Source organism: Gastrolobium bilobum, unplaced genomic scaffold, assembly GCF_033153095.1.
Source record: "Gastrolobium bilobum isolate Gb01-03AN ecotype WA unplaced genomic scaffold, APGP_CSIRO_Gbil_v1 utg4229, whole genome shotgun sequence".
NCBI lineage: Eukaryota > Viridiplantae > Streptophyta > Magnoliopsida > Fabales > Fabaceae > Gastrolobium > Gastrolobium bilobum.
This window is the reverse complement of record NW_026898412.1, coordinates 282369-295527: the sequence shown is the minus strand read 5'-3', so window position 1 is coordinate 295527 and position 13159 is coordinate 282369. Positions and strand designations below refer to the sequence as shown.

The following is a 13159-nucleotide window of genomic DNA, read 5'->3' as shown; positions in this document are numbered from 1 at the left end:
GAAATATTATATATAACTTCAAATGTGACTTTAAACATTTTAAACAAACTGCATATAGAATTGTAATGAGAACTCCAACGAGTAGCTCCAGCTCGAAGCAAAGTACCAATCTAATTAACACCAATTCCTGATTCGAGTTCTTCAATAACAATCATTCTTGCAATTTCATTTGTTTAGGCAACCATTAACTCATCATTACATTTATAAGAAGTAACAATATTAATTTTGAAATTTAATTTTTCAAAAAACTGATGAATATGTTTTACCTCATGAGATGCAACAACCAAGGCAAGTTGAAGGCGATGAGCTAAGCAATGAACATATTAAGCATATTGGCACTCAGCACAAATTAAATCCTACAATCCACTCTATTTACCTCGCATATTACTAGCTCCATCATAGCCTTGGCCTTAATCCGCTCCACTTAATTCAACAACAATATGGCTTTTGTTTACTAAAAAAAATAATTAAATAAATGAAGAGAAACAAATAAAAAAATAAACACTTGCCCAACAAACAAAAATAAGATATGTAGATCAGTAGATATATACAACACCCATAAGTCAAATAATACATATTTTTAATGAAAATTTTGGAAATAAACAATTTTGTCAATGAGACAAAAAGAGAGCAAAGTATAAAGAATAAAGACTTACTATGAGCTGCTAAAGCCTTGAGAGTCGATTGTGAGCAATTAATGATTTAGAATAGATGAGAAGTTGAGAAGGGGACAAAAGAGGAACGAAATTTGGCGGAGGAGAGAAGAGTATTAGCAACGAAAGAATTATGGTTAAGAAAAAATGTGTTTGACAAGTGGGAAGAAGGAAGATTACGAAAAATTAGAAAAATTAAAAAATCATGCGATATTATTTTATTAAAAATAAAATAAAATATTATTTATTAAAAAATATGAACTAGGCCTAGAGCCTTAGAGAACATGCCTGCGCTAAAATAGAGTGTTTGTGACCCATTTACATCCCTACTGACACAGGTAAAAGGATATTGTTTTCTTTTAAGAGTATTTATTTTTTAATTTGAGGGGGTGAATTTTTAGGATAAACAACCTACTAATATTAACAAAATAATTTTTTTATATATATAATTTTTTTCAAATTTTAGGGAGGGGTGAGGGCCATCCCCAACCCCCTAGGTCTGCCTCTGTATAGTAAACTGCAATATATAGAAGGTTCGTTGAACTCAGACTGTCCATAAGGTACCCTCACATCTTGCATATAACAGACATATTTGCAATAGATAACGAATCGTAGAAATAGCCCAGTAACTAGGATCACATTTTGTTAAGGGGAAGGATATTGTAACAACCAAGTAATGTTACTACCAATGTTACTACCAATCAATTTCACTGTTAGATCGATTATGTTGATCCAATAGTTGTATTTATTTCCATCTTTGTGTGGTTATGATTCATCGTATTTAATACTTTATATTTATTTCTACCCTTGCATGGTTATGATTTCCCATATTTAATGTGAAAGGAATCATAACTATACAAAGATAGAAATAAATATAACCGTTAGATCAACATAATCGATCTAACAGTAAAATTAATTGGTAATAATATTGGTAGTAACACTAATTGGTTGTTACAATATCTTATCCCTTTTGTTAAATGGAATAAGTTTTTATGAAATAAGATAATTGAGAATGGAATGCTTTAGAATGGCATGACATTTTCATATTTATATTTTACATAATTTAGAATGGAATGATTTTATTTCATTACTTGTTTGGTATATTTCTTTTTTACCAAAAACAAAATAATATTATAATAAACATTGTTCTTCCCATTGCCTTATGCAAGAGTCATTGAGCTTGAAGCATTTGGACTTATACCCTCTTACTTACACCACTCTAAGTACCTTGTAGGTGATTCCCTACCCCTCTTTCTACTCCGTTATATAGTACATTGTTCGAACACGATAAGTATACCGGTCGTTCCAATTAATAAAGTGATTAGTGAGTATCGTTTCCACAAGGATTAAATTCAAGCAATAATTCACTGCTTTTTAAACAATTTAATAGTTTTTGAACATGTAACCAATATTTAATTAAAAATTCAATTAAAGATGCCGACTAAAGAAATTGATTTAGAAGATGAACTTAAAATTATGAATAAAAATGCAGTTAGGTTTACTTCACCTCCGATCCCCCTATAATTGGTTTAACTCAATTCAACAACTTTTTATCCCAATTGTTTCAAACAATTCACCATCTAAAAATTAATTGATTAAATCCTAATTTCTTAGTTCTTTAACTCAATCGGAATTCTAATGTCTTAGAAATCCCTTTTAGATAATTAGATAGACAATGATAAGTGGTAATGGGCTAAGTGAAGTGGATATAAGTGGATGGATCCATGAACCCAATGCCTTACGGTTTTGGGTTGTGATATGGTGCCAGACCCACTTGGTGTTGTTGGCCTAGCTTAGTCCCTTGGTGGTTGTCCCTCGCCACGGGCTCCCTTTGGACCCGCATGATATTGGTATTAGAGTCAGGCGGAGCTCGAGCTAGCTAGGTGTTTGGCTAGGAGGCAGGTTAAGTACTTTGGACCTGTGTACTGGATTGAGGGAGAGTATATCATGTTGAATTTCACACTTGAGGGAAAGATTGTTAGGTAGCTTAGGTTATTCAAGTGTGATGAGCTCACATTGGTTGATAATGAGCTAAGTGAAGTGGATATAATTGGATGGACCCATGAACCCAATTCTGTAAGGTTTTGAGTTGTGACATGATGTCAGATGCATTTGGTGTGGTTAGTCTAGCTTAACCCATTGGTGGTGGTTTTCCGCCACGGGCTCCTCCTTGGGCTCGCTTGACAATGGTATCAGAGCCGGGTTGGGCTGGACTAGCCAGGTGTTTGGTTAGGAGGCAGGTTGAGTACTTTGGGCCTGAGTTTACTCGGTTGAGGGGGAGTATACCAATGTTGGGTTTCACACTTGAGGAAGAGATTGTTAGAATATTCAAGTGTGGTGAGTCCCACATTGGTTGATAATGGGCTACGTGAAGTTCATATAGGTGGAAGGACCTATGAACCCAATATCTTAAATTTTTAGGTGAAAATATTGTGTCGAATCCATTTAATAACGTTGGGCTAGCTTAGTCCATTGGTGGTTATCTCTCCCACGGGCTTCTCCTAGATCTTACTTGACAATTATTAAAAAAATGTAAAAATAATATTAAATTTTCATGAGTAAAAATCATTACTCTTTGTAATACAATGATGCCTTTCTCTTTTGTTCTTTGCCCTTTTGGTCTTACCTTATAATAATTATATAATGCTGGCCACTCTTTCCCTCCTCCTCCTGCCTCACTCTTTTCTCTTTCTCTCACTTTTGTTCACATTCTCAGTATTTTGCTTCTTCCATCCAGCACTGCTCCCTTCCTCACCTATTGGGTATCTTTGTTATGTCTTATTAGCCATTCTTTTACGGTGATACAATTTTCCCCTCCCTTTTGTTTTTAAGGGGAAAAAAGAAGGAAGAGAGAATAGTATACACCCTTTTTGGAAGCAGGTTTGATGAAGGAAGGGGGTGGTAGGAAGCAGGGTGCAGCCTCACCCTGTGCTGCATGCAAGCTTCTGAGGAGAAGGTGTGCTCAGGATTGTGTTTTTGCTCCCTATTTTCCAGCTGATGAACCCCAAAAGTTTGCAAATGTGCACAAGGTGTTTGGTGCCAGCAATGTCAACAAGATGCTTCAGGTTCACTTTCTTTTCAGACCCCTCTTTTGTTTTTTTTTTTTTGTCTTCCCAAATATCACTAGACTCACTACCCCACCTCATATTTAGGCAACTTTTGATTGTCAATATTTCTAAATGATTTTTCATTGGACTTCTGCTCTTAATTCCCACTGAATTAAATTCATATATATATCCTTAGATGCCCTGCTGGAGAAAAAAAAAAAAATATACATGAATCCTAGCTAACTTCATGAATCAGATACTTTATATTTGATATGACATCACATGTGTAAAAAAAAGTAAATATACTATATTTGTTTCTGCATTAAATTATATATTTCATATCCATATCAATGCTTATACTTTTTAGATTTAAATAATAAAAAATATTACCATATAGTGGTTATAATTGATTGATGATGCACCACCTATTTGTGAATCTAATTTTGCTTAAAATTCCGTTACAATTATTACATCAATGCAACAAGAACTTGGCATTTTTTTTTATGTTTAAAAGATTTGAGAAAGAAGAGATTATTCATTCTAAAGTGAAGGTATGCCACAAGCTTATTTAGCAGTTTTTACTTATTATATCTCTAAAATTATATTAAAAGAAGCTTCTTCTTTTTGTATTTAAGATTTGATTTAACGGTCAGAATCTACCTGATATAATCAAATGAATAGCATGTTTGAAACCTTAGTTTTATAACTAAAAGTAAACAGATTCAACACTAAAATTGATTTAATAATGTTTATTTTATATATATCAAGAATAAAATAAAAAGACAACTAAAAGCGTTCAACATTTAGAATTCACTGAATGTAGACAACAATAATTCTTAAAATTTAATAATTATATCAATACTACTAATTTTTAATATAACTTCAACACTTAGAATACAATTTTTCAGATATTCTAAATTCAATAATAAAATATTCAATTTGATTAAACGCATTAAGCTTAACTTTTATTTCCCTTTGCAATGCTCCCCCCAACACAAATTACATGAGGTTAGGGGCTCTTGATTTGCATATGTTGAAGTCGCTTTCTTAAAAAGTGAAAAGTTCTATTTGGTGCAAACGGTATATATGGGTTTGGTGTTTGGCATTTAAAATGACATAAGTTATATCATTTTAGGAGAGAGATAGACACAGAAAAATAGAAATCACGGGAGAGAAAAAATGGGTGATTTTTTTAATTTAAAATTTAAATAAAAAAATTTATATATATATATATATATATATATATATATATATATATATATATCTGTTTGGTATAAATGAAAATTTAAAAAACGTGGATTTCAATTTTTTCTTTCCTACATATAAAAAAGTCTTTCCTTATTTAAGTTTTTTTTTTATCTTTTTGTTTTTTTCAATCTTTCAATGCACAATTTCGACCTAGTTTAAACATGAAATTTTGTCAAATTGTTTTTCAAGCTTCCACCCCTTCTATTTGGCCCTAGGAGGTAGAAATAATTTTTTTTAGTACATGAGAAATATTTTTACTCTCTTGAGCATCATGGAAAGTCACCACCCCTAGCATCCACTCAAATCTTGGGGCACAATCTGAAGGAAGTCTTCAAAATATTTGAATTTAAACAATCAAAAATAAAAAAAATTAACTGCATAGTTGTTTAAATTTTAAAGCAGCATAAGTTGTTTAGTCATTTCAAAAATTAACCTTTTCTTTCATCATGGTACATTTGTCCTTTTGGGGGGAGCCAATGGGAGCTCACAAACGTGATTTGGCACCCAAAGTCAAGGTTAAGCACATTCTGTAACACAACATAACAAGCAACGTACATTTGTGAAAACACATTTGAGGAAAGGTCAATTTCGCACCCCAAACAACATATAGGAGTCCTTCACTTTCCACTGTCATTATAAAAATGTTTTAAGTTAACGTTCTGCTTCTGTACCACGTGAACCTGTCCCTCCAATGAAATTTTTTAATAAAAAATAATCAGTAAAACACGTGAATAAAAAAACTACTTATTTCATTGTCAAGTCATTTTAGCCTTTTTATTCGCTAGAGAGTATAGTTTTGTTTTCATGAAAGCATATGTAATGAAATGTGAAATTTGTAGGACCTACCAATGCATCAACGAGGGGATGCTGTGAGTAGCATGGTTTATGAGGCCAATGCAAGGGTTCGAGACCCTGTGTATGGGTGTGTTGGGGCCATCTCTTCTCTTCAGCAACAGATTGATGTGCTGCAGACCCAATTAGCCCTGGCCCAAGCTGAAGTGGTACACCTTAGGGTGCGCCAAACTAGTTGCTTTTCCAATCCTGGTCTTGGGTCCACCAGCCCAACTAATAGTGGGTCCCCATCATCCAAGATTATGGACTTAAAAGCCAAGCCTATTTTTGACATGGACATGGTGGTTGACCAAGCCAGCTATGGTGGTTCCATGTGGTCATAACTTTTATAGTCTAGTATCTATTTAGTGGACCTTTGAAGAAACAAAAACAAAATGGCCTTCTGCGTATTCACTTTGTGAGAGTTGGAGCAGTGGTGGAGGCTGTTCACCCGCTTAATTAATTTTGATTTGGGAGAAAAGGTTTCTCATTGACAACATAGGGTGTAAAATGTAAATATTATTAATTGCTTTGTATGAAGGACAAGTTTATGGTGTGATTTTGGACTCATTATGGCAAATGGTTGCATGGAATATTCTGTTCTTGTTTTAGTTGTGGTATGACTTGGTCTTTTGCAACATGAAGGATGCACCACCAACTAGAACAAAACTTTAGTGAAACTGATGCAATAAAAGTTCAGTACATATGTAGTTCATTTATCATAGAATACGTAGGCAGATTCTGAGATTCTAAATATTTGTGCAGAATCCGCCTACGTATCCTATGATGAATGAACTACATATATACTGAACTTTAGTGCATCAATTGCATTGAAGTTTTTCTAGAAATTTGTGCAGAATTCACCTAGATATCTTAATAAATGAAATAATGTTGCATTGAACTTCAATGCATCAAGAGCATTGAATTATTTTTCCACCGACTAGTATTTACATAGATTTTTATAGGCAAATGTGCTTCTTTGTAATGTTAGAGTAATCAGTATTGCTATGCATAACTTTTAAGGAATATTAAATTTTTTCTAAAGTTATTTTAGAGAATTTTGCTTAATATTCACTTAAATAACATCGTTTTGAGATAAAATCATGATGTATTTATAATTTTAATTTATTTCAAGGTTATATAGTCTTTATCATTTTAATTTTTTAATTTCAAAACGATGTCATTTCGATGAACATTAAACAAAATTGTCTAAAATAACATTAGATACTTTTTTCCCATTAATATATTATGGGTTTTGTTCTCCCTTTTATCTCTCTCCTTTGATTTATTTTACTATTAATTTGTCTGGGATTTGATTTATATTTGAGCGGACGATGATATGTCTTTCAATAGCATACTATGTATTACAAACCTAAAAGCCTCCATAAGTTCCTTAGCTAAAGATGCAAAACAAGTAGAAGAAAATAGTTTAAAATCATATAAAATACCAAAAGAATGTATATGTTGAAAGCAAGTATAGCATGCTATATATTGTCAAAACTTAATTTTCTAGCCTAAAAGGTTTATTATGGGAAGAAAGAAAGAAAACTAAGGAATGTGTCATCAACGATTGACATCAGTATAGAAACAATGCAATTCATATAAAACAAGTATATAGTTTCAATAATTTAAAGGAAGTAAAGATTTGAGTTCAACTTTCCATCCTTAAGTTTTCCGTTTATAATTAAGCTTCTTGTCAAGTCTTCGTAGAATACAAAGCACAAACTCTTTGGAAGGTGGTGGTTTGATCTATGAAAGAGGCCCATTTAACTAGGATGTACACTATTTTCAGTGAAAAAGACTTAGCAAATGGCCACGCGTGATTCCGTGGCTGATTTCTTATTAACTCGATCAAATTAAATCCAAAATGTTCTAAAAAAATAATAATCCAAAAAAATATTTTAAAAATGACACAAAATAGTCAGAAAGGCAACGTGCGCACCATTTTAATTTTAAAAGTGCGATAAACAGTAAGCATAGGGTTTTAAGAAACTAATTAACAATTATATGAAACATGAAATAATATAGGAAAAAACTATTTTATTTATTGTTAATATCATAAATATGCTCATCAATAAAGAAATATTATTTTTTATTTTGGATACAAAAATTAATAAGTTTCAACTGAAGTTTAAAAGTTATAGATAGTGACCCATCAAATTGAATTGTGTGCAATAATTTTTTTTATGGGTAGTGTAGTCTATCACATCTCGTGTTTATAATAGGAGATAAATATCTCCAGTTGCATGATAAAAAAAGAATCCTATTTTTATTGACTTGCATAGTATAAAATGTATTTTAATTAATTTAAATCTTAAAAGAATAAGAGTAATTAACTACAACATGATTTTTTTAAAATTTATTTACTTAATCACATTAAGTTTGCCTGAATTTTGGAAGAAAAAACATATATATATATATATATATATATATATATATATATATATAAATATGTAATGTGATATTGGCAGCTTGCATATATTATGTTTTATTATCTCTGTAAGAAATACTTTTATCTCTTACACATACATAAAAAATATAAAATTCATATATTTGTTTCTCTTCTCTTCACAGAGATCTCACACTTTTATACATGTAAAAAATAATTTTATCAATCTTACAAGACAGGAAACATCAAACCCATACTTCATATAATAGAATATAAATATCAATAGATATGAATAGTATACCCATATTTTCCTTCTTACACCTCCACCGCATATATTAGACGCGGGTCATCCACACGCCCTTGTTCTCTCCTAGAACAAATGCAAATGCTTTATACCTGGTTACTACTTAGTTTTTTTTTTTTTTTTTTAATACAATTGTGGTAGTGAAGTTTGAACGATACGATCTCTATCCACAACCCTCACAGTGGCTTAGTTTTTGGGTCAACTATGGAATGGTTAGCATTTATGCGTTGTTAGTTCACCAATCATATATATAATGAACGTTGTTAAACTTAAAAAGCACGTTAATTACTCAAATAAAGACCATAAATTTTAAATTTAAGAGTGATTTGTTTTTTCAACATGGAAATCATTCCGACGAAATTACGTGGATACATGCAGCAATTGAACATAAAGTACTCAACTATAGTTTAAAAATTAAGAGTAACAAAAGAACAAAAACTAGATCAGTTTGATTGTGTTTCACAAGCATTGCATCATTACACACACAAATAACTAATTCAAATTTACAAAATGAGCGCATAAAAATCCCACCCCCTCCTCTTGTCTCCACTTCCTCCATGCATCATCAATATCATCATCAGCTTTGTCTGATAAAACATCAACATTAAATAAACAAAAGTCAATCAAAATTTCCAAATAACACAAAAATTAAAAAAAATAATAGAACGAAGGAAATAGAGGCAAACCTAGACATCCTTGGCAACAAGTTCACCATTCACCAATTCTCTGTAAGCAGCAATGGGCCAACTGAAACCTCTAAACACCAACCTCGAAGCAAGTGGGACATCAATTATGATTTCCTTCTGGGTGGGTTTCTTCTCATCTCGGATCGCAATCAAGTAGCTCCGACCCACCCACCCGATCCACCCGGCGATGTAGAGGAACAGGATCCCGGGCGTGATAAACTCACCCCAGTGCCTCTGGTCACCGCTCACGATCAAATGTGGTAACCCGTCCGACCCGCACAGCAAACCCTGCTTCCCGTAATTATCGAACCTTCTTTTCGTCTTCTCTATGGTTGCATTTATCGCCAGCGCCGGTGCACTGTCCGGTGCGTACAGTTTCAGCGACGATTCAAGTTTCTTTATCGATTGCTTCTCGCGCTTCGCGAATTGCTTCGATTCCTTGCACGGGGTTAGCCCCGCGATGTCTGCGGCGGCGGGGAGCGGCGCCGAGAGGAGGATCGACGACAGGGCTAGCGCGGCGGAGAACGCCTTCAGCTCCGACGATGCATTGCTGTTGATGTTGTTGTTGTTGTTCTGGTTTGAACTGCAGAGGATGGTGGTTGTTGTTGTTGTTGTTGTTGTGAGCTTTGGTTTTGGGGTGAGTTTTGGTTTGAGGGTGGTGGGTTTGGAGAGGTTAGTGGGAATGGTGAGAGACATGGTTGTTTGTGTGGAAGGGTATGCGAGATTGGAGTGTGTGGAGTTGGGAACACAGAAGAGAAGGTTTTTAGATTCTGAGAGGGTGAGATTGGTGGTGTGTAACTAAGCAAAGGTTTGTGGATAGTTGATAAGGAAGCTGAGTTGGAGTGTTTTCATTGGTTGAAGCTGAGTTACACTTTGTGCTCTGTTATCTATCTTGGGGTTGGATAAGAGTGGGGTCACAGTCTCATAACTTGGTGATAATATATTTGATATTTGAGAAACTGTGTTCCCATTTTGGTTACGCGTGAATGTTATTATAACATTAATAAATTAATGTCCAATTTTATGTTATAATTTAAATTTGATATAAAAGTTAACATTGAATCACCATTTTAATATATTTATTCATTGAAAATCCAATCCCAACTCCCAAAGATTGATTTAATAATGAACAAGAACCTAATGTGTAAGTTAGCAAGTAAACGCTAATGTAAATTAACACGCTTGGTTCACCTTTTTCTTGAAAATCTCTATTGGTAATATATGTAATTCCATTACAAGATCCTCGTATCACCCTAAACGTTTTAGTGCCCAGAAAAAAGAAAAAAGAAAAAAGAAGAAGCAAGAAGCTAGGTAGCACCGACTCGACACGCGACACGATATTCCGACACGTCAATCCTAAAAAAATATGAATTTCGACACGTTGGGACACGTTTTAATATTAACTAATTTTTTAATTTATATAGTGTATATTTCATTTAATATTCAATAATTTAACAAAAAAAAAAAACTAAACTAATAATATCCATCAATTTAACCAAAAAAAATCATTTCCATAATACCATTATTTTGATCTAAAGCAAAAATAATAGCATATCCATAGAAAAACATAAAACATGGAGATTATAGATTACCTTCATGGAACATTTTCATCTAGAATAACATTTGACTCAATCTCTGGCTCATCAAGTGAAAGAGTAGCAACTTCAAGAATTCCAACATCTTCAAATGTATCTCCAGCAATGTCCCACATTCTATTATCCCATTGTGTATATTGTGAAGTCTTTCTTGATAAGAGCCTAAGGTTGCTATGTATATAAACCAAGTCTTCAGCACGTTTTGGAGTCATCTTATTCCTTCTTATAGAATGCACAAAAGAATAAGTACTCCAATTGCGTTCAGCACAAGATGAAGAAGAAGGTTGTGCAACAAGTCACAATGCTATCTTTTGAAGCATAGGTGAACAAGCACCATGAAGCACCCACCAAGCTTTGGGCTCCATAGAATACCAATTATGCATGGCATCATAATCTCTAAAACCTCCACTTATACTAGCAAAGTCCACATACTCCAAATTTATTTTATTTCGGTCCTCCAAGTTAGGAAAATATCTCTTTAAGCATTTTTGTCTTTCTTGATTAATCTCTAAATCCTTGTGGGGAGGAACTCGACTAGGATCTTCATTAAGCCATTTTTCACTATAGTATCTGAAAGAAAAAAAAAGAAAAACAATTAAACAAATTATATCAAATAAGAGAAGTATTCAATTCATTCATAATTAAAAGCTTACTTGGGATTCAAAGCATGTGCCAAAGAATGAAGTGGAGTTGAATGTTTGGTCCAACGATCCACAAGAATGCCATGCACCACCTCATAAAAAGTTGAGGTCTCATCCATCCTCTTCAATTCATGAAAGTATATAGCTTTCTTCACTTTTACAATCATCTCATCCCACATATCATAAATCAAATGAAGACAAGGTTTATCAGTGTCACAAATCCTAATCATATTATAAATAGGAGCAGTGAAAGCAAGTATATAATCAATTGAATCCCACCAAAGATCATCCAAAATCTTATCTTTAACCATTCTTGCCCGTCCTAGATTATCATCTTTATACAAACTCCATTTTTCACTGATTACCATATTTTGGAGACCACATTTTATCAATTTGAACCTCTTTAGCATTACAATCACGGAAGCAAAGCGGGTTTCAGCTATAGAAAGCAACTTCAATCCCACAAACTCATTAAACATTGACAGTCTCATAGAATGATTCATTATGAAGTGCTTTATTGTAGAAACATCTCCAACAATATCAGAAATCCTACTACATTCCTCATATGCTATTTGATTATTCTCCACATTTTTTGCAGCACAAATATTTTTCACAGCTAAATTCAGTGTGTGAACAACACATGGTGTCCAAGTAATAGATGGAAATTCTTGCTCAATAAGATACCCTGCTCCCATACAATTTGTAACATTATCCGTGATTACTTGAACCACTTTTTCATGCCCAACTTTTTGAATTACTTCTTTTAACAACATCCTAATAAAATGCCTATCCTTAGTCTCTCCTGAACAATCTACTGATTTCAAAAACATAGCTTCACCATCAGATACTGCCATGAAATTAATAAGTGGCCTCCTTTGTGAATCACTCCATCCATCACTCACAATACTAACACCCTTGTCTTTCCACCCAGCTCGAATAGGTGCACACAACCTATCAATATTTTCCTTCTCTTTCTGCAAAAGAGTGGTTCGCAAGGAGTTATATCCTGGTGGCAAATAACCTCCAATATTATTATCCGCAACACAAGTGAAGGCTGCTTGAAAGTATGGGTTCCTTGCTAAAGTGAATGGCAATCCTGCTGAATAAAACATCCTAGCAATCAAGTGGTTCAATTCTTCTCGCACCCCAACATTGAATGCCCTCTCAATAAGATTTCTAGATGAACTTCCACCCTCACTTCCACTTCTTCTTTTTTTCGAGTTTGATTCTACGGAAACACTAGAAGGGGGTAAAGGCACATTTTTGGGTGCATTACTCTTCAATCTCTCACTTCCACTTGTTCTAATTTCTCCATCTCTAGCAAGTCTTTTGTCTCCACATGTAAACATTTTGCAATTCCTTTACCTGCTATTTTAAGCAAATGAGTCCTTATTCTAGTATACGAACTTTTAAAATCCTTTTCACAAAAATTGCATTTCCAAGATAAATTCCCTCCTGCTTCGGTTGTGGTGCCTACTTTGGTAACATATTTCTATAATGGTTTCCTTAGAAATTCATCATCTCTACTACTTGCAATACTTGAATCCATTCTAAAAAAAATAAAATTAAACACTATGAACAAAATAATTAATTAGGCAAATATAGAACAATTAAATTAAAATAGTAGCATAAGCATTCCATTAACAAACTGTTAAAATAAGACAAATAAAATAAAAAAATAAAATAAAGACAAACTGAAACTATTACAATTACAATTTATTACAAATAAAGACAAATTATTACAATTACAATTTCTACTGTTAGC

General features: G+C 33.2%; 3 protein-coding genes across 3 annotated transcripts; 1 reads left to right on the top strand and 2 right to left on the bottom strand.

Annotated features, from left to right (window-relative positions):
- Positions 1–3538: 3538 nt before the first annotated feature.
- On the top strand, positions 3539–6123 carry LOC133315989 (LOB domain-containing protein 4). Its single transcript, XM_061517672.1, has 2 exons — positions 3539–3718; positions 5788–6123. The coding sequence occupies exons 1-2, from the start codon at positions 3539–3541 to the stop codon at positions 6121–6123; spliced, it is 516 nt and encodes a 171-aa protein (XP_061373656.1).
- Positions 6124–8893: 2770 nt separating this feature from the next.
- LOC133315992 (photosystem I reaction center subunit III, chloroplastic) lies at positions 8894–9924 on the bottom strand. Its single transcript, XM_061517675.1, has 2 exons — positions 9159–9924; positions 8894–9059 (listed from the first exon to the last, which is right to left on the bottom strand). Exon 1 carries the CDS (start codon positions 9852–9854, stop codon positions 9159–9161), a length of 696 nt encoding a protein of 231 aa, XP_061373659.1. The 5' UTR covers positions 9855–9924; the 3' UTR covers positions 8894–9059.
- Positions 9925–10752: 828 nt separating this feature from the next.
- On the bottom strand, positions 10753–12743 carry LOC133315984 (uncharacterized). Its single transcript, XM_061517667.1, has 3 exons — positions 11407–12743; positions 11054–11323; positions 10753–10972 (listed from the first exon to the last, which is right to left on the bottom strand). The coding sequence occupies exons 1-3, from the start codon at positions 12741–12743 to the stop codon at positions 10753–10755; spliced, it is 1827 nt and encodes a 608-aa protein (XP_061373651.1).
- Positions 12744–13159: the final 416 nt, after the last annotated feature.